This window comes from Myotis yumanensis, unplaced genomic scaffold, assembly GCF_028538775.1.
Source record: "Myotis yumanensis isolate MYYU_CA2020_CCGP unplaced genomic scaffold, mMyoYum1.0.hap1 SCAF_16, whole genome shotgun sequence".
Taxonomy (NCBI): Eukaryota; Metazoa; Chordata; class Mammalia; order Chiroptera; family Vespertilionidae; genus Myotis; species Myotis yumanensis.
In genome coordinates this window covers 52253284-52274077 of record NW_027223767.1, presented here as the reverse complement: position 1 = coordinate 52274077, position 20794 = coordinate 52253284, and the positions used below count along the sequence as shown (strand labels likewise).

General features: G+C 65.0%; 1 protein-coding gene across 2 annotated transcripts; it reads right to left on the bottom strand.

The window, feature by feature from the left end:
- Positions 1-46: 46 nt before the first annotated feature.
- On the bottom strand, positions 47-20602 carry CCDC40 (coiled-coil domain 40 molecular ruler complex subunit). 2 transcript variants are annotated; one of them, XM_070394258.1, is made up of 20 exons: positions 20166-20602; positions 18910-18973; positions 16506-16958; positions 15343-15466; positions 14729-14904; positions 14062-14145; positions 12949-13168; positions 12197-12354; positions 11933-12055; positions 10701-10822; positions 8721-8964; positions 8043-8225; positions 5286-5531; positions 4947-5160; positions 4124-4293; positions 3805-3896; positions 3033-3160; positions 2457-2645; positions 2028-2186; positions 47-943 (listed from the first exon to the last, which is right to left on the bottom strand). In XM_070394258.1, the coding sequence occupies exons 1-20, from the start codon at positions 20192-20194 to the stop codon at positions 576-578; spliced, it is 3546 nt and encodes a 1181-aa protein (XP_070250359.1). In that variant the 5' UTR covers positions 20195-20602; the 3' UTR covers positions 47-575. The 2 variants fall into 2 exon arrangements, with proteins under 2 accessions (XP_070250359.1, XP_070250360.1); XM_070394259.1 differs by having other exon boundaries at positions 598-943; positions 3040-3160.
- Positions 20603-20794: the final 192 nt, after the last annotated feature.

Genomic DNA, 20794 nt, shown 5'->3' with positions numbered 1-20794 from the left:
GTTTGTGTTTCTCAAATGTTTGAGAAGAAATATGCCTTTCTCCATCTTCAGGAAAAGATATTTACTTTTCTGTTGAAAAGTGTGCAAGTGAAATCTGTAGAACCCTTCCGGTTCCACTGCAGAGAGGCCGGCTAACAGGTGCTGGGGGACCGGGTGGGGGAGGAGGGCGCTCCGACCCCGGAGGCGGGACCAGTGGGCAGACCTGGGACGGGTCTTATTTCAGCGGTTGGCTCTCTGTAAGCTCGTCCTCCCTCCGGCTGAGAATCTGGATTTAACCCGGGCCCGGAGTGGGGAGGAGAAGGGACCCGGGTTCTCTGTGGGGTGGGAGCCAGAAGCTGCCCAGGAGGAGGTGGGTGTGAGTCTGCAGATGCGCACGTGCAGAGACGGGAGCCTCCACAGCCCAGGTGTTGCCCAGAGGAGCACGTGCCCCGTCCACCTGGGAACAGGGCCTGCCTCCCGGGCGCTGCCTCTGCGAAGGGCTGACCTGCCTAAACGCACCAGGAAGGTCGGGAGGTGATTGGTTTAAACAAGCGGGTGGCCGGAGTGTCCTGCAGCGCTGGCCTGTTCTCCCAGCGTCATTCTCTGCGGGTGGACCTGGCTTCCGGGGACACAAAAAGATCCGGCTCCCAGGGAATACGCAGCACCCTGGTCTCTTCCCGGCCGGCGGCCTGGAAGGCGCGGGCAGGGCTGCGCGCTAGGAGGGCCCGGGGGCGTCCAGCTGGCTGGCGATGGTCTGTCTGAGCTTGAGCAGGGCCTCCTGGAACTGGGGGTGCTCGTCCTTCACGTGGTCCAGGATGGCGCCAATGGCGGCCAGCCGGTGGTCCAGGCGCCTGCGCTCCTCCAGCTGCGCCGCCTTGGTGCGGAACAGGAACACGTACCTGCCGTCCTTCACCGCCTGCAGGTGCTTGAGGCGCGTCTGCAGCGTCACCAGCTCGGAGAGGTTCTTGGGCCGGATCAGAGACGTGTGTCAGGCTGTGCAACTTAAAAGGGGACACCCACCGCCTCCTCCACAAACCCAGACTCGAGGAGATGACGAAGGACAGAGCCTTGCAGGAAAGGGACGCCTGGGGGCACTGAGCCCCCACGGCCAGGGGAGGAGGCTGGGCGGAGCCTCCCAGAGGCAGGTGGCCGCTGGGTGCCGGGGCTGGTGCTGGGGGCCTCCCCCCGTTTGCTCCTCATCTCCGCTGACCAGACCCAAGCCCCGAGTCCTGCCTGGCCCTTCCCTTCTGCTCGCACCCATCCAGCCTCGCAGGAAACCCCACTGGGACGGCTCTGAAATTCTCTGCAGACCTGACGGCTGCCCACTAGCCCCATGGTGGGCCACGGCCCTGTCCGTGTGTCACCGTCCTCCTTACGTACTGCGATGGCCTCACACAGGCCTCCCGTGTCCACCCTTCACCTTCCGTTACTCACTCAACCTCAGAGCCCCTGGTCCTGCCAACACGTCACCCGAAGCCGCACCCAAACCCCTCCGACATCGGCCCGCCCCCTGAGAAAAGAGGCCAGAGTCGGGATCCTGCTCCCCGAAGCGGGGGGCCCCCTACACGGCAGACTGGCCTGTGGCTCTGGGGGACCTGGGGCCGTCTGGAGCTCCAGCTCTACCCCCTGGCCCCTCTGCCAGGGGAGGTACCCTCCCGCTTCCTTTAAGTCCGACTCAGATGTCATTTTCTTCGACACCCCCCCCCCCCCCCCCCCCCCGGGCCAAGGTGCGATCCCACCTCGTGATGCTTCTGCTTGTTTTTCTCCAGAGCACCTGCGCCATTTAACACGTGGGGTGCTTTTCTCGGACTCCTGATTGTCTGTCCTCCCGCCCCCAGACCCAGAACCTCGGGGAGGGCGGGCTGTGGTCTTTCTGCGCCACCCGGCAGCCCTGGCGCCCGGGGCTGAGCCTGGACCGTGAAGGAGCCTGATGCGTGTGACATGCACTTGGCGGGAGGAGGCCGTGCCCACAGCCGCGTGGGCTGCTGCTGCGGGGCAGACCCCGGCCCGGGTTCTCTGACGGCCCGGGGGCCCTGGGGCCTGCCTACCTGCCGCTTGCGGGCCACGAGCTGCTCCAGGGTGGTGTCGAGCTCCTCGGCCTGGGCCTGCATGGTGGACAGCTGCGCCTGCTTCTCGTGCAAGGAGTTGCTCATGCGCTTTTGTCTTTCTTCCATCTCCACGATGCTGCTGCTGATCTCCTCGGTGGCCTGGGGGACCCGCGGATCACCTGTCAGGCCCTGCCCAGCCCGCCCTGCACACAGTGCGAGGGATCCCCAGAGGGGAAGAGAGGGTAGGCCCCGCCCCTCGGAACCTGGGGGGCGGCGGGGTGAGTCCCAGCTAAGCCCATTGCGGAGGAGGCAGGCACCGCTGGGGCAGCCCCGGCCATGCCACCTGCCATGCTGGCCACGCGCCAGGGGGGCCAGGGTCGGGAGGGGGGGCACGCCGGCTGTGGCCAGGCTGCCCAGCAGGCTCCCTACTTTGTGAAGGTCCCTGATCTTCCGCCGCAGCTCCAACTGCTTGTGGTGGAAGTCCGACCGGGTGAGCGCCTTCTTGTCTATCTTCCTCTGGCCCTCGGCCTGGATGGAGATGGTCTCCCTGCGGGCTACGGCCAGCTCCATGTCCCGGATCATCCGCTCCTGCTGCTTCAGCAGCTGCTTGTGCCTGACCTGGTGCACGGGGCAGAGAAGAGAATCTCGGACCGGCTGCCTCCTGCACGGCCCCCGCTGGGGGTGGAGCCGCCGCCCGGGCCTGTGCCCCAACAGGGAATTCCAGCTCCACCTCCTGGTTCCCAGGTCGATGCTCAACACTGAGCCACACCAGCCGGCCTGAGCGGCATTTTACAATATCGCGCGCAGAACGCGGGGGCTGCACGGGAAGGACAGGGCAGTGGTTGGTGAGATGCTGCGCGTGCAGCCGTGTGTCCGTGTTGCTCCGCAGGGAGTTCAGGAAGGACGGACCCGACACACGGGCAGCGTGGGGGACAGTGCGTTGCGCTTGGGCTTGGAGTGCGGGTCGCTGTGCTGGGGCTCCCGCCGGGCCCGGACCCTCCGCACCCCACACCTTCATCCTGTGGATCTCCGCCTTCATGGCCCGGATCTCCTTCTGGCCCGTCTCCGAGTCCACCGAGGCCCGCATCTCCTTGGCCAGCTGGATCTTCTTCTCCCAAAGCAGGATCTGGTGTCTTTAAAAGGAGGAGAGGCCGCGTGGGAGCTGGAGGGTTCGGGGAGCTTTCCTCCTGAGGCTCCCTGAGCTCCTGCTTCAGGACCCCACCCTGGACGGGGGGGCGGGGGCGGGGGCGGGGAGTCAGGTCCGCAGAGGTGGGCGCCGCGGGCGTGTCCGGCAGGCGGGCTCTGGCCTGAGGGCTCATGTCTGCGAATGCGTGCAGTTGCTATGGGAGACCCTCTGCCTCCTTTTCTAGGAAGGCCCTTGAGGGGCAGGTGGCATAGGCTGATGCCCAGGCCAGGGCGTGGGGGCGTGGCTGTTACATAAGAACCACCCCCCCCCATTTCTGGGACCAGCAGCCGGCGGTGCTGGCTAGCTGTCTCTGGAATCACCCAACATGGGAGGGATTATTTATTTAAAACATGTTTTTATTGATTTTAGCGAGAGGAAGGGAGACACATCCATGATGAGAGAGAATCATGGACCAGCCGCCTCCTGCACGCCCCCTACTGGCAATTGAGCCCGCAACCTGGGCCTGTGCCCCGACTGGGATTCGAACGGGGAACCTCTTGGTTCATAGGTCGACACTCAATGTCTGAGCCACGCTGACCGGTCAACCCAGGATGCTCCCAGGGGCCCAGCGGGGCGGGCGGCAGCACTCACTCGGCCTCCACCAGGTGGTTGAGGAGCGACATCTTCTCCTGGTTCAGCTGCTCCAGCTTGTCCTGCATCTCGATGGTCTCCCTCTCTGCGGCCTGCGGTGGGGCGAGGGGGGCAGGGCTGGTGGATGCGGGGCCCAGGGCCATGCCCACCCCTCCCGCCCTGCCCCAGGGGACAGGTGTGCCCACGGCTATGCCCTCCCGCCTGGTGGCCGGCCCTGGGGCCCGTGTGCCCGCCCTGCCCAGGGGACACATGTGTCCGCCGCTGTGCCCACTACCACCCGCCCTGCCCCTGGGCCCGCGGGCCCGCCCGCCGGGCGCACCTTGAGCGCGTGCAGGAACTGGCTCTCGGTGAGCAGGTTGGCCTGCTGCAGGCCCTCGGAGCTGCTGCGGTTGCGGCTCAGGAGCAGGTTGAGCTTTCGCAGGTCGTTGTCCAGGTCCTTCATGTGCCGCTCGATGTCCTTCTGCTCCCTCTTCTCCTGCTCGATCTTCTCTGTGGCGGAGGCACGCGGGCGGCTGAGCCCCCCTGTCTTCCTGGCGCCCCCCCATCACGTCCCTCTGGGGCTGGGGGACAGGGGAGGGGTCCCCTCTGGCCGCATGGTTTCCAAAGCCTGGCCCTTCGGGGACCTGGAAGGACGGGGTGGATGACCAGCAAGTGGGGGTGACGAGGGAGGGCACGCAGACTCCCGGAGGGCGGGGCAGGCAGCAGGACTGCGGGGCGGGGCAGCTGTCCGAGCGCAGCTGCAGAGGAAGGGGCTCCTCCTGAAGCCCCCAGCCGGACCCAGGCCTCCCACGCGGGGCTCCAACCCGGGACCCGGCGTCCGTGTGATTTCAGGGGAGCCGCCTATCGTGGGCGGAGGGCACTCGCATGCGACCTGCTCTGGCAGCGCCCTCGATCCCAAACTTAACAAACTCAGTACATTTTCGTACCTCACCCGCCACCGTGACTGCGGCCCACCCGCCAGTCAGGGCCACCGCTCAGAGCCACACCCTGGGCCACGGAGTGAGCATCGCTGGGGCTGGCGAGAAGGCAGTGAGGCCCTCCGTGCCCCCTATACCCTTCCTCCCCTGAGGGCCCTGTCCCACAGGGTGACCGGGGCTGGGGGGCGACCCGGGGCTGGGGGGCGGCCCGGGCTGGGCACTCACTCTCGGTCCTCAGCTTCTTCTGCTCCAGGACGCGCACCTCCTTGCTGAAGAGGCTCAGGGCGGCCAGCTGCTCCTCGCGCTCCTGCGCCGCCCGCACCATGTCCTGCTGGAGGCGCAGCCAGTTCACCTGCCCCTGCGTCACCTTGGCGCCCACCTCGTCCAGCAGCTTGCTCAGCCTCTTGATCTCCAGCTCCAGCGGCCCCAGCTCTTCCCCCTGCGGGAGACCCGCCCGCGGCCGGGGCCTCCGGTGAGAGGCCTGCTCTCTGGGGGCGCAGGCTGGGGTGACTCCCCCAGGGCCGCCCGTCCTTGGGTGCCTCCCCCTCGGGCCCCGGCGCCCACCCCGATCTCGGAGACCATCTGGTCCAGCTCCTTGTTGAGGGTGTTGATGAGGCCCTGCTTGCGCTCGATGAGGATGGTGCGCCGGGTGATCTCGCTCTCGCTGTTGCCGATGAGCTCGTTGACCTTCTGCACTTCCTTGTCCAGCTCGGCCAGCGCCTCCCGGTGCAGGTCCGCCCGGCAGTTGGTGTGGGTGATGTCCAGCGTGGCCTGGGCGATGTCGCCGTCAATCTTGGAGAGGTGTGTCACCTGCAGGACCGATGGGAGACGCGTCGGAACCTTCGCTTTTCCTGGGAGGCTCCGGAGGGGCCCCCCATCTCCTAGAGGCCCCGCCCTGGTCGGGAGAAAGGTCCCCACCTCCGGGAAGCCGGCCGCTCTCTGTCTCCGGGACCCTGAGGGCCTCCCACAACCAAGAAAGGCTGCACTGTTTCTCCTTAGACAGCAGTGGCCACACTGGGCGGAAATGTGTGCGTGCAGGTGAGATCACCGGCTTTCCTGCCTCAGGCAGGCCCGTCGCCACCAGGAACCGGTCTCTCTCCCAGTCCCCAGTCTTTCCGTATAAATCCCTCACCCCAAAACAAAAGCTGACCCCCGCCAGCCCCAGGCCCTTGCTGCCCCCACAAAGCCTCCGCCCCCTCACCTTCCCCCGGCTCCTGCCCACTCCCAGCCCCCCTCTGCCCCCAGGCCACCTGGGCTCCTCCCCCAGACCCCAGCTGGCTGTCCTACATGCACCCGCCGGCCGGCCACTTGGGTGCCTTTCCAGAACCCCCCCACCTCTAGCTTTTAAAGCCGGCCCTGCCCAGCTGGGACAGATGCCCCCAGCATCCCACCTGGCCACGCCCTGCCCCTGCGGTAACCCTCGGGCCCTCTGAGCCTGTCCCTTTCTTTGCCAAGACCTCTGAGATCGCCAGGTCACCCCGGGGTCTTCGCAGGGCCCTGCCTTCCTCTCTCCGCTGGCACTCAACCCCCCGCCGACCATACAGCCTGCCCTCCCCCTCCACCCCCCAGCTGTGCTTGTTGAGACGCCCTGGCCTCCTGGGACGTCAGTACGGCTCCTGCGTGACCTGTCTAGACGGCACCGTGGACGCTGCCCACCTTCCCCCTGGGCCCCAGCTCCAGGGGATGGCGCCCATTCACAGTCCGGGTCCCCATCCCAGACAGGCCCCACCCACCCACCCAGCCGACCAGTTTGGGAAGACTCTTTACTGCCCTCTTCTGGACACGGACGGTACTAATGCACGAGTTTCCTGGGCAGCGGGGGACAGGGTAGGTTTGGGGGCCCGGGGACCCAGGGACTGGCCTTGGAGGTCTGAAGCAGGGCCGGCAGGTTACTTCACACCCCCACACTCCTTAGCTTCCCCAGGGCACCCACGTAGCTCCCAGCTGGTGGTCTTGCTCCCAATTTCCAGAAAATGGACTGGCGGGACTTCCGGGATGTCAGCCAGGACGTCCCCAGGAGATGCAGTGCTCCCAGCCCGTGTCCCGCTTCCTGGGGACAGCCGCCTCCTCCCCGTGTCCAGGAGCGGTGAGCGGGCCACCACGGAGACAGCAGCCCGTCCCCCGGAGGACAGGTGAGCCCGCCAGCTGGGTGGCGGGTCACCTTAGCTCGGCTGGGGCTCCACACCCACCAAGACAGAGTGACGGCGGCTGACATTTGGGGAGCACCGCCTCTGATCCTCCACAGACACTGCCCACATTTTAATAAACAGTTAGACCTAGACCAGCGGATAGAGCGTCGGCCCGCGGACTGAAGTAGAAACATCAATGATGAGAGAGAATCATGGACCCGCTGCCTCCTGCACGCCTCACAGGGGATCGAGCCCACAACACGGGCCTGTGCTCTGACCGGGAATCGAACCCCGACCTCCTGGTTCCTAGGCTGATGCTCAACACTGAACCCCACCGGCCAGACATAAAGTCACCTTCCTGAATAGGAGAGGTGTGTTAACAAAATGGGTTAGGCCCTGGCTGGTGTGGCTCAGTGGATAGAGCGTCGGCCTGTGGACTCAAGGGTCCCAGGTTCGATTCCAGTCAAGGGCATGTACCTTGGTTGCAGGCACATTCCCAGTGGGGAGTGTGCAGGAGGCAGCTGATCGATGTTTCTCTCTCATCCATGTTTCTAACTCTCCATCCCTCTCCCTTCCTCTCTGTAAAAATTCAATAAAATATATATTTTTTTAAAAAAAGAAAGTGGGTTAGGATGGACTTAAAAACTGACACGCAGTGAGCCCTAGGTGAAGGTGTGAGTACCTGTGTGCACCCACGTTTGCCTGTGTCCACGAGTGTGTTTGCTCGTGTGTGCCCGGGGATGTGGACATGCGTGTTTCCGTGTCTTCGTGTGCCTGTGTTTACTTCGTTGCACATGTATGAGCACGTGTGTTTAGAGAGGTTTCCAGCAGGAACTATGCCAGCCTCCTAGGAGGCTCACCCCTGGCGGCAGATGGCACTGCCCTGTGGGTGCCCCGGCTTTCCACAACCAAACGCCTGGGGGCCAGCCTGCCACCCAGGTTCGTGCCCTTGACCCACGTCGAACCCGGGACCCTTCAGTCCTCGGGTTGATGCTCTATCCGCTGAGCCACACCGGCAGGGCACAAAATCATGGCTTTTACAGCTGGAGAATGTGATCCGTGAACAGACACGCCCAGGCCCCTGCCCACTCGGGTTCTGTGGCCTGTGGCCTGGCGGGTCCCCGGGCGCCCCCCCTCCCGTGGTCCCCGGGCGCCCCCTGGCGGCCGCGGTGGGAGGCGGCGGGCGGCGCACCAGGTTGGTCTTCTGCTTCTGCAGCTTGTGGAGCAGCTGGTGGAAGTACTTGGTCATCTTGTTGGAGGTCGTTTGCTCCTGCAGCTTCCGCACGATGGCCGTGTCCAGCTCCCGCCGCAGGTCCAGCTCCTGCCGGATGGACTGGTGGACCGCCACCAGCTCGGCCCTGATCTCCTTGTGCTCCTGGGGAGGGTCGGGCAGTGAGGGCGGTGGTGGGGAAGGCCACGGGGGTGCCCCGCTGAGCGTGGGGGGAGGGCCCGCGGAGGCGCCCGCTGTGCGTGGGGGGAGGGCCCGTGGAGGCGCCCCGCTGTGCGTGGGGGGAGGGCCCGCGGAGGCGCCCGCTGTGCGTGGGGGGAGGGCCCGCGGAGGCGCCCGCTGTGCGTGGGGGGAGGGCCCGCGGAGGCGCCCGCTGTGCGTGGGGGGAGGGCCCGCGGAGGCGCCCGCTGTGCGTGGGGGGAGGGCCCGTGGAGGCGCCCGCTGTGCGTGGGGGGAGGGCCCGCGGAGGCGCCCGCTGTGCGTGGGGGGAGGGGCCGCGGAGGCGCCCGCTGTGCGTGGGGGGAGGGCCCGCGGAGGCGCCCGCTGTGCGTGGGGGGAGGGCCCGCGGAGGCGCCCGCTGTGCGTGGGGGGAGGGCCCGCGGAGGCGCCCGCTGTGCGTGTGTGTGGGCGGGGGGCGCGTACCCCGCGCACGGTGCTCAGCTTGCCCTCCGTGTCCTGCAGCACCAGCTGGTAGGTGCTGAACTGGCTCTGCAGCGCCTCCTGCCGCGCCAGGCACTGCGCCGTGAGCTTCTGCAGCAGGCGGCCCTCGGCCTCGGCGCGGCGCAGCACGCGGGCCAGCGTCTCGTTGCGCTCCTCCTCCTGCACGATGGACCGCTTGTAGGCCTCCACCTCGCCGTCCGCCGCCTTCAGCTGGTGCTGGCACTCGCTGCGCGGACCGTGGAGCCGGGTCAGCCCCGAGCGGACCGCAGGGCCGGGTCAGCCCCGAGCGGACCGCAGGGCCGGGTCAGCCCCGAGCGGACCGCAGGGCCGGGTCAGCCCCGAGCGGACCGCAGGGCCGGGTCAGCCCCGAGCGGACCGCAGGGCCGGGTCAGCCCCGAGCGGGACCGCAGAGCCGGGCCAGCACCCGCCCCGCGGCCCCGCCCGGAGGGACCCTCCTAGTAGCAGCCCCGGGTTGTCGGCCGGATGCCCGATGGAGCCATCACCCATTCCCAAGGCTAAGCTCTCTGGGTGCTGCCCCGCGGCGCAGTGGCTGAGCGCAGACCTATGAACCGGGAGGTCACGGTTCCATTCCCGGGTTGTGGGCTCGATCCCCAGTAGGGGGCCTGCACGAAGCAGCCGATCAGTGATTCTCTTATCATTGATGTTTCTATCTCTCCCGCTCCCTTCCTCTCTGACATCAATTAAAAAAAATAGTTTAAAAATAAATAAAAACTCTTTCAAGGTTGTGATTATGGTGGGGGGCAGGGGGAGGGGAAGCTAGCAGACTAGGAGGCCATCGGTCTGTCTCCCGTAGCCATGATGCTACTCCTGGGCCGGGATAGGAATAGCCGGGGGACCAGGCTATGGGGGGCCGTGGGGGCCATGGGGTTACGGTTTGGAGGCACCGGGCATTGGGCAACCGGGAGGCCACGGAGGGGCCCTCTGACCCGGCGGTTTGTCCCCTGGGTAGCGAGTCTTTCCTGGGCACCTGGTCCCTGCCAGGCTCCCAGCCGGCCCGGGAGTGGAGACCCGGTTAGGGCTAAGCAGGTGAGGCACGTGCCACCAGGTGTCCCTTCTGAGCCCCCTCAGCGGGGGGTGGGGATTAGGCGGCACTGTGCCTGGAGCCTCCAGCACCGGGCCCAGGACACCCCACCGGCTGGGAGTGACAGCGGGGACCGAGGGGGCCTCTGCCTCCCCCGCAGGGGAGATTAAGCGGGACTGCGCGGGAACTCGGCCTGCAGGACAGCCCTGAAGGGTGGAGTCCCCACACAGGTGGCGAGGCTTCGAATCAAAGGGCCGCCTTCTCTCCCGCAGAAAAACGCCTCTTCTCTCCCCCTCCGTTTGTTTCCCCTTCATCCTCCCAGGAAATCCGAGCATGAAAGCCGCTGCCCGGGGCCGCGGGCAGTTTGAAAGGACAAAGAAACTGGAATCTCGGTGAACAATCTGAGCGTTCAGGGCTGGAGCGGGGCTGCAGGTGCCTCCTGTGTCCCAAGAGGCGGCTCACCTGGACCAGGGGGCCCCTACCTCCCCGGTCCCCACTTCTCACATGCCCACTGCTCTGTGATCACTCCGCCTGGCCCGCCTGGCGCCCTGAGCCCAGCTCTCTCCATCCTTGGCCCACCTGGCGCCCTGAACCCAGCTCACTACACCCTGGGCCCACCTGGCACCCTGAGCCCAGCTCTCTCCATCCTTGGCCCACCTGGCGCCCTGAACCCAGCTCACTACACCCTGGGCCCGCCTGGCACCCTGAGCCCAGCTCTCTCCATCCTTGGCCCACCTGGCACCCTGAACCCGGCTCTCTCTCCACCCTGAGCTCACCTGGTGCCCTGAGCCCGGCTCCCTCTGCCCTGGGCCCGCCTGGCGCCCTGAACCCGGCTCTCTCTCCACCCTGAGCTCACCTGGTGCCCTGAGCCCGGCCCCCCCCACCCTGGTGGCTGCGCAGGGAGAGGCCGGCAGCTGTACCTGAGCACCTCCTGGATGGTCCTGTAGGCCTCGTCGCGGCGCTTCATGCCCACCAGGCAGACGGCCCACTGCTGCAGGATGAGCTTCTTCTCCATCCTGATCGTGTCGATCTCCGCGCAGGCCTGGGCGGGAGGCGGGGCTGGGCTCGCTGCTGGGCTCGCGGCCCCGGGAAGCACGAGGGCCCGGGCCTTCCGCAGGCCTTGCTCCTCTTGACACAACATTAAACTTGGCTCTGCAGACGCCCCGGACCCCGGCGGGGCCTCTCCTCCACCCCGTGGGCTGGAGGCCGGGGAAGGAAGAGGCGGAGGGCCGCCAGCACTGCTGGGCACCGGGCCGCCAGACCCCACACGTGGGCGTGGCCACGATGCCCGGCGCGGGCTGAGATGCCAGACCTCGCCTGAAATCAGTCTTTACATTCAGTCTTTAAATATTTTAAACACTCTCTTTTGTAAAACATAAGAAAGGTGTTCATTCTTGCACAGGTGAGCAGAAGGAACACAAAATTTCCCATCATGCCCTGCTTGGAGGTTATCATTTCTGCACACCGGTGCTACCTCCGTGTGTGTGTGTGTGTGTGTGTGTTGCTTTGTAACTTAGTATTAAAAAGTAGCGTATGGCCTGGCCAGTGTGGCTCAGGGGTTGAGCATCGACCTATGACCCAGGAGGTCAGGGTTTGATTCCTGGTCAAGGGCACTTGCAGGCTTATCCCCAATGGGGGGCGTGCAGGAGGCAGCCGATCCATGATTCTCTCTCATCATGGATGTTTCTCTCTCCCTCTCCCTTCCTCTCTGAAATCAATAAAAAAATATATTTTTTAAAAAGTCATAGCAGCTTTGGTTTCTAGTGTTGGCCACCGAATTCGGGGCTGCCCGGGGCCCCTCCCTCCCTCCCTCCCTCCCTCCACCCGGAGTGGAGATGCGGGCCCTGCCTGGGCAAGAGGAAGGTTCCAGCCCTCCCTGCGAAGCCGCCCGGTGGCCAGGGAGCTGGCTGAGGGTCCGCCCAGCTAGCGGAGCACAGTGTCCGGCTGCCTGGGGGCCTGGGCCGCTCGGGCGATGGAGGAATGACTCTACCGGCCACCAGGCACTCGGTACCTACTCGCCCCACCCGGGTCACCCAGATGCTCAGAGACGCTGACGGGGACCCGCCGCTGAGTCACTCGTTGGACAGGCACGCGGGTGCCGCACGGCGGTGCTGCGGGTGCCTCTGGGCCGAGGGCGTGGGGTCCCTCTTACCTCGCTCACGGCTTTCCGAAGCATCCGGGTCTCCTCCGCCTGGGCCCCTGACTGAGCCTCGAACAGGGCGATCTGTTCCTCCAGCTCATGGGCCCGGGCGGTGAGCTGGTCCACGTGCAGGTCCTGGGAAACGCGGCTCTCAGGCACCGAACCCCGACCCCTGACCCGAGGGGGTGACCCCAAGGCTGGCCAGGGCCTCTCGGGGCTGCCGGCGCCCCAGGACACCCGGAGGTGGGGGAGAGCCGGCGCCGGGACTGCGGGTACCTGCTGCTTCTTGTCCCGCTCGGCCCGCGCCCGCTCCGCTTCCGACTTCTTCACGACCTGCTTCATCACGTGGATGTCGTCCCGCATGTCCTGGTCGATGTTCTGCATGTAGAACAGGTTCAGGGCCAGGTTCTCCATCTCGGTCTGCAGCGCCGCCACTGCAGAGGGAGCAGGCCCGGCCGCGTCACCCGCTGCCCTGCCCGCCCGCCGTCTGCCCGCTCCGCCCTCGGCTGTTCTACCGGCACGTTCGTCTCCTACTGATCGGCTTCTAGCAGCTCTTTGTGGACGAGCAGGCAGCGTGGGCAGAATGTGTGAGCGGCTCCCATACCGCTGGCCCCGGTGTTACCCCCGTGGTACGGCCCCTCGGGTGGCAGAAGGGGAACGATCGGTGGGCCCAGCGGCAGGGAGAGCAGGCACCGCAGGGCTGAGCAGGTGGCGCCGCTAGGCAAGGCCCCTCTGAGGCACACGGTTCCCACCGCAGCCGCAGGCGCAGGCGCACAGGGCAGGTCCCCAGGGCGTTCCCACGTGCCATCGCAGGGCACGGAGAAGGGGCGCCCTCCAGGGGACCCACCTTTAGGAAAAGGAGGCACAAATGTCTGGAGAGGCAGCGGCCTACCGGGACCGGGACCCAGCAAGCTCGGCAGCTCCCACGTCGGGCGCACAGGGGCCCAGGGGAGGAGGGGCTGCGCTGAGGGCTCGGGGACGCGACGGCGCACGGAGATGACCGCGGGCTGCGGGGACCGGGCTCTTACGCTTCTTGCGCTCGGCGTTGGCGGCCTCGCAGGTGCGGGTGTAGAGCAGGCGCATGCGCCGCAGCTCCTCCTCCATCTGCTGCCGGGCGCACGTGGTCAGGGAGTAGTGGTCGTGGCTCTTCTCCAGCTGCACCTGCAGGGCCGCCATGTGCTGCTGCACCCCGTACAGGTCCACGCCCAGCTCCTGCCGCTGCTTTTGGCTTTGCTTGGAAGCCACACCCTGTGGCCGGAGAGAAGGTGGGTCAGGGGGACGGGTGGGGATGGGGGGGACATGGGCACACAGCCGGGGGTGGGGATGGGGGACGTGGGCACACAGCCAGGGGTGGGGATGGGGGGGATGTGGGCACACAGTGGGGATGGGGGGGATGTGGGCACACAGCCAGGGGTGGGGATGGGGGGGACGTGGGCACACAGCCAGGGGTGGGGAGGGGGGGGACGTGGGCACACAGCCGGGGTGAGGATGGGGGGGACATGGACACACAGCCAGGGGTGGGGATGGGGGGACGTGGGCACACAGCCGGGGTGGGGATGAGGGGATATGGGCACACAGCCAGGGGTGGGGATGAGGGGATATGGGCACACAGCCAGGGGTGGGGATGGGGGGGATGTGGGCACACAGTGGGGATGGGGGGACGTGGGCACACAGCCGGGGTGGGGAGGGGGGGATGTGGGCACACAGTGGGGATGGGGGGACGTGGGCACACAGCCAGGGGTGGGGATGGGGGGGATGTGGGCACACAGTGGGGATGGGGGGACGTGGGCACACAGTGGGGATGGGGGGACGTGGGCACACAGCCAGGGGTGGGGAGGGGGGGACGTGGGCACACAGCCAGGGGTGGGGATGGGGGACGTGGGCACACAGCCGGGGTGGGGATGGGGGGACGTGGGCACACAGCCGGGGTGGGGATGGGGGGACGTGGGCACACAGCCGGGGTGGGGAGGGGGGACGTGGGCACACAGTGGGGATGGGGGGACGTGGGCACACAGCCGGGGTGGGGATGGGGGGACGTGGGCACACAGCCGGGGTGGGGATGGGGGACGTGGGCACACAGCCAGGGGTGGGGAGGGGGGACGTGGGCACACAGCCAGGGGTGGGGAGGGGGGTGCACGCACCAGCTCCAGCAGCTCCAGCTGCAGCTTCTCCACCTGCCGGTTCAGGTAGCCGTTCAGCGCAGCCTGGAACCTTAGCATCAGGGGCTACAGCAACAGCAAAGCACCGGGTCAGGGTCCCGTCCCCTCCGGCCTCACCCAGTTGTTCTCTGGGGGGCGGGGCGGGGATGGGGGCAGGAATGGCTTCGACCCTCCGTGCGCTCACTTCTGCCACCACACGGTCAGGCCCTCGAGTCTGGTTCCAGGCACTGAAGCCCCAGTTCGTGTTTTGGCAAAAGGACAGGGCAGGCGGGCGGTGGACCTGGCACCACGGCCAGGCCGAGGCTGCCGGCGCCCAATGGGCACTTGGCCCTTCCCAGGCAGCCGCCACCTGCCTGTGGGCGAGCACAGGGCTTTCCCCCGGGCTCAACCCTCGGGCGGCCTTCCCAGCCTGCCCAAGGCGCCCCCCGCCCCCCCCCCCCCCGAATGCCCGGTCCCTGAGGCCGGCAGGGCCAGGCTGGTTTGGGGAATGTGAGCCTCCGAGGAGAACGGGCTTCACAAGGCCGTGGCCAACGCCTGCAGGTGACGTGGGCGCGGCGTGGGGCCCGGGTGGCCGTGGCGGCGGAGGGCAGGGAGAGGCCGACGTGCAGGTGAAGGGGCAGCTCTGACCCAGAAGGGGCTCCCTCCTTACGTGGTTGGGGTCCAAGACCACCAGGTGGGACACGTCTTCGTCCGGCTCGTCGCTGCCCTCCGACCCCGGCGGCTCTGCGACCCCCTCCTCGGAGAGGCTGAGGTGCTGGATCCTGTCCAGGAAGGAGGGCGGGGGCCCTGGCCCGGGGGGCGGCCGGGACGCCGGGGCGGCCATGCCTGCGGGACAGCGAGCGCCCGAGGAGTTAACAGAGTCGCTGTCAGGCCTCGGGCCACGCGAGGGGAACGAGAGGGACGCTCCCATCGGACTGGGGCAGAGTTCTAGTTTCTTTTTTCATTAATTACGAGAGGAAGGGAGAGGAGAGGGAGAGACATCAATGATGAGAGAGAGCCGTGGACCCGCTGCCTCTGCACGCCCCCCGCTGGAGATCAGGCCAGCACCCGGGCGGGTGGCCTTGGTAAGGTACTGAAAGCCTCCGGGTCTTTGTAAGAACCGAGCGAGGGGAGGCGTCCGTGCTCCGTACACGCTGTCCCTCCCAGTCAGTAATATCTTTATCTCTAGACGCACAGCCGTGCAGGAAATGAGGTCACGGGCGGGGCGTCCCTGGCCCACAAGGGGCTGGGCAGTGGCTCAGCCCGGGCGCAGGGCCCTGGTACCTGGCTCCGGGGCCAAGGACTCCTCCGAGGTCAGGGACAGCTCGTCCGAGGATGGGATCCGGCCCCTCGAGCTCGGCCGCAGGGAGTCCGGTGGGCCCTGCTGGAGCTGGTCATCAGACTCTGTCTGCAGCAAGAGCAGCCGAGTCTGAGCCCATGGGGCTCGGTCAGGGCTGAGAACTGGGTTCCACTCATTCCAGGGCTCACAAGTCAACATCATCTTTAAGGAATAGAAACTCGTTTGGACATAAAGATCACGTGCCTTGCCCGGCCGGCGTGGCTCAGTGGTTGAGCATCGACCTATGAATCAGGAGGTCAGGGTTTGATTCCCGGTCAGGGCACATGCCTGGGTTGTGGGCTCCATCCCCAGAAGGGGGCACGCAGGAGGCAGCCGATCCATGATTCTCTCCCATCATGGATGTTTCTCTCTCTCTCTCTCTCTCTCTCTCTCCCTCCCTCCCTCCCTTCCTCTCTGAAATCAAGCCTACATACTAAAGGGATAATATGCAAATTGACCATCATGCCATCACACAAGATGGCTGCCCCCATGTGGCCACAAGATGGCTTGCAGGGGAGGGCAGTTGTGGGCGATCAGGCCAGCAGGGGAGGGAAGTTGGGGGCAACCAGCCCTGCAGGGGAGGGCAGTTGGGGGATGAAATCAGGCTGGCAGAGGAGTGCAGTTGAGGGCAATTGGGCCAGCAGGGGAGCAGTTAGGCATCCATCAGGCTGGGAGGGGAGTGATTAGGGGGTGATCAGGCTGGCAGGCAGGCAAGAGGTTGGGAGCCAGCAGTCCCAGATTGTGAGAGGGATCCCAGATTGGAGAGGGTGAAGGCTGGGCTGAGGGATCCCCCCCTCCCAGTGCATGAATTTCGTGCACCAGGACGCTAGTAAAATATATTAAAAAAAAAAAATCATGTGCCTTTTGCAAATGGTCAAAACGGAAACTGTCTATCCCATCCCCCTGGATGGGCTGTTCAGAGACCAGCAACCGGGATGCCTCTCGGGGAGTGACCCCCACCTTGGCATTCAGAGCCCCGCCTTTGCTGAGCCATGTCTAATGGGGATTGCCATTGGTACTTGAAGTGTACCCCAAGTTCCTCATGATGGGCGACACCCCCATGGCAGTAAGTAGCACACTGACATCAAACAGCCCTGGGGCTACTCACCGAATGGCTGAGCCCAAATCTGGAAGCATCCGGACCCAGCCACTCAGAGAAGCCTGCTGCCTGCTGGGCGGACTCCGAGTCCCAGGCCGTGTCCCCAAGACTGGTGTCTGAGTAGGTGACCTCTGTGGAGCTGGCTTTCCCCTCAGAGGACACGATTTTCACATCAGACCCCTGCTCCCCTTCCGCCTCCAGCTCCCCTTCCGCCTCGAGCTCCCCTTCCGCCTCCACGATCTCCTCGTCTTCCATTTCCCATTCGGACGCCACTTCCCTCTCTTCTCCTTCAGGCATGACTTCCTCCTCTTCTCCTTCAGGTGCGACTTCCCCCTCTTCTCCATCAGGTGGGACTTCTCCATTGGGCTGGGCTTCCCTCGGGGCAGTGGCCTCCCCCTCAGCAGCATCTGCGGCTCCTACACTGGTCTGGTCTCCGGGGGTCTCCTCCGTGGATGCCTGTGGCTGTGCAGCAGGAAAAAATCAGGAAACAAAATATAAGGGGTCTGGTGAGGTTTTTTCTTGTTTTGTTTTTATTGATTTCAGAGAGGGAGAGAGGGAGAGAGGGAGAGAGAGAGAGAGAGAGAGAGAGAGAGAAACAGCAAAACAGCAACCTGGGCACGTGCCCTTGACTTGGAATCAAAACTGGGACCCTTCAGTCCGCAGGCTGTGGCTCTAGCCACTAAGCAAGACCCGCCAGGGGAAGGTTTTATCCTTAACTAGGGGCCCGGTGCATGAAATTTGTGCACTGGGGGGGGGGGGGGGTCCCTCAGCCCAGCCTGCCCCCTCAGACTGGGAGCCCTCAGGGGATGTCCTACTGATGGCTTAGGCCTGCTCCCTGTGTTTTCACCAACACAGACTCCAGTCCCTTCACCATGAAAAAAATGACAATTGCCTTTAGGCATTTTCAAGATGTGTCTTTCATAGGCTATGACATTTCTTTCTTTCTTTCTTTTTTGTCCTCACCTGAGGATATGTTTCCATTGATTTTTAGGGAGTGTGGAAGAGAGAGGGAGAGACAGAGAGAAACATCAATGTGAGAGGGACACTTTGACTGGTTGTCTCCTGCATGAGCCCTGAACCGGGCCCCAGCCAGGGAGGAGCCTGTAACCTAGGTACATGTCCTTGATCAGAATCGAACCCGAACCCTGCGGTTGGCAGGCCGAGGCTCTATCCACTGATCCAAACCGGCTAGGGCAGGATATGACATTTTCTTAGCTCCTCCAGCAGCAGACCTTAGTTTTTTCCTCCAGGAGTGTGGTGGAAAAACCCTAGGTCACCTTCTTGGATTCTTATAACCCAAAGTACCAAGAACACTGCAAGTGGCAGCGTACAGGGAGCTTAGCCAATGAGCGGTCAGAAAAGGTGTTAATGCTCAAACTGGTTTGGCTCAGTGGATAGAGCATCGGCCTGCAGACTGAAGGGTCCCCGGTTTGATTCCTGTTAAGGGCATGTACCTTGGTTGGGGGGCACATCCCCAGTGTGGAATGTGCAGGAGGCAGCTGATGGATGTTTCTCTCTCATTGATGTTTCCAACTGTCTATCCCTCTCCCCTCTTCTCTATAAAAAATCAATAAAATATATTTTTTAAAAAAAGAAAAGGTGTTTCCTCTGCAGCTCATTTGCAGAAAACCCCCTGCGTTGTGTCCACTGGGCGAGGGGACAGCCAGCCCTGCATGGTAGGTGCCGGGCTGGGGGACATGTGGAGACCCTGGGCCTTGTGCGTGACTGCCGCGGGGGCACACCTCCCAGACAGGCAGCCCCGTGTTGTGGGCGCTGGGCTGGGGGCCGTGGACCCGGGCCGCCACTTGATGTCGGTGCACGTGCAAGCGGCCACGGGGTAGGGACATCCACTTGGCGCCTGCGCCCGTAGGCCCGGGTTGGCCAGGGGCATTCTGGGACCCCGGCCGCACAGGGCCTAGGTGTGGGCCTACAGGCTAGGAGTGGCCTGGGTCCTGAGGTTGTTCCCAGGACCCAGGCCGCTCGGTGCTTGTGTATGCAAATTAACCCACCATCTTTGGCGGGTTAATTTACATACGCACTCCTGATTGGCTGGTGAGCATAGCAGAGGGACGGTCAATTTACATGTTTCTCTTTTATTATATAGGATAGTGTGATGATGTCCATGGAGACCCACACTTCTGAGTGTCGCTAGGTTATTGCCTATCTGCACGTGCCCTGGCTTTTGGTAGTGATCTCTGCCCTCCGTTAGAGGAAATGAATTCTGAACAACTAGGGGCTCTGAGAACAAGTCCCCACATTCCTGCCGGGCCCCACGAGCCATGGGGGGCGGGGGGCTCTCAGCAGCTGGATGGTTTGCTCTGGGACCAGCGACACTTTCCAGAGCATGTGCGCCTCCTCTCCCCTGCAGCCCCTGGTGGACACAGGCCCAGGCACTGGCCCCGTGGGAACTCACCCCCTTGCCGGCGGGGGGCCCATCCTCCTCTCCTTCAACCGCTGCATCTCCATCACTGCGGGACCTGGTGGCGGAGAAACAGGCGAAGAGTCACCGGAGAGCCGGCCTCCCTGGGCGTTCCGCCTCCCGGGGTCCAGCCGCCCATGAGCTTGTTGATTACCAGGTTTGTCACCAACCCCAGCACCGTGTGCCCGGCACGTGGCCTGAGTGCCGCCAGAGAGTCTCCATGAATGGAGGATGAAAAATGTGATCATTGAAACAGGAAAGGAACCGCACGCGCAGGTTAGGCGAGAAAAGTTACCTTATGATGCCTGCGTCGCTGACAAAACTGGGGGATACAAAGTCAGGGGCAGTGGCAGAAAGGGGTGAGTCCTGCACACTCTGGGTTGGAGAGCGCAGTGTCCTGCGTCACGGACTTCCTTAAAATGGTTTTGCTTTTTTCTAGTTAAAAATGCACGCTCAACACCCGGCCACGTGGCTCCGTGGGTGAGCTTGGACCCAGGAACCAGGAGGTCACGGTCCAGGGCACAGGCCAGGGCTGCGGGCTCCATCCCCAGTGTGGGGATCCCCAGTAGGGGGCGTGCAGGAGGCAGCCAATTCCTGATTCTCTCTCATCGCTGATGTTTCTCTCTCTCTCTCTCTCTCCCTCTTCCTTCCTCTCTGAAACCAATTAAAATATATTTTTAAAAAATTAAAAAATAAAGGAAGCATAGGAGATGGGCCTGGTGGCACGATGGTTAGCAGACCACCATCTACCCGTGCTCAGGGCATCTGCCCAGGGCTGCCCCACTGCGGGGACCCCCAAGTCAAACTGGGGTAGGGGTAGGGGTAGGGGCCGCTCTTCCAGGACAGCCAGGGGCTGGGCTGGTTTCCGGCTCCCCGGGCCAGGGGCCACCGCAGGGGCAGCACCCGAAGACCATCCCCCACCTGCCCTCTCCCCCTTAGAGACGCCTGCGCCCCGCTCTGCCCCAGGGGCTCCCATAGTGGTTGCCATGGTTACTGCGGGGAAAGTGGGTCCCGGTTTGGGGGAGCACCTGGAGCAGGGGACAGAGGGAGGCTGCGGGAGCAGACAAAAGGGCGGTGAGGAAGGAGAGGGGGTGCGCAGGGGCGGGAACGGCCCAGAGAGTGGGCGGTGGAGGGGCCGGGGCGGGAGGGGCCGGAGGAGAGGGGCAAGTGCGGAAGGGGCGCCCCGGGGGGTATGGAAAAGGGGAACCCTGGGGGCCCTCCAAGACCCGCGGTCCCTGGACCCCGCTCACCCGTTGGCCCCGCTGCCAGGCTCCGCCATCTCCCGTTGCTAGGCGACGCCGTCAACATCCGGCGGGCGGGGACCACGCGCGCGCTGAGGGCTGAGGGGCGGGCGGCCATTGTGCCATGGATGGCCCTGGACACAGAGCCTCAAGGTGTCGATCTATTAAAGCATAAATCTGGGTTCTCCGTCGCTTTCTCAGTCCCGGCTCCACCCCACCCGCCTCCGTTTCCCTAAAGCCACAATCGTGCCAACGTACGCCCAGCCGGGCCGCTCCGGTGTCCCGGGGACCGCGCGGGGCACCCGGGATCCGGTCGGCGAAGTGCCCCACGGGGGGCATGTGGAGGCGGGGGCGTGAGGAATCCGGGACCCGCTGCACCTTCAGGGTCCGGGACCCGGCCTGGTGCCGCCCCCCCACCTGCAGACCTGGGGGCGCGGCGCCCCCTCCGCGGGGTTCCTGGGAGGGGTCCTCCGCGGGGGAGGGAGCCCGGGACCTGCGGCGGGGCCGTTCCCTTCGCACCCCAATCGAAACCACAGAGGCTCAGAGCCGGGGCGAGAGCGAGCGCGAACTTGGGGTGCGGGGCGCGGGGCTGGGGAGCTGGGGCCAGAGGGCGAAGGCGACCAGGGGAGTGGCGCGTC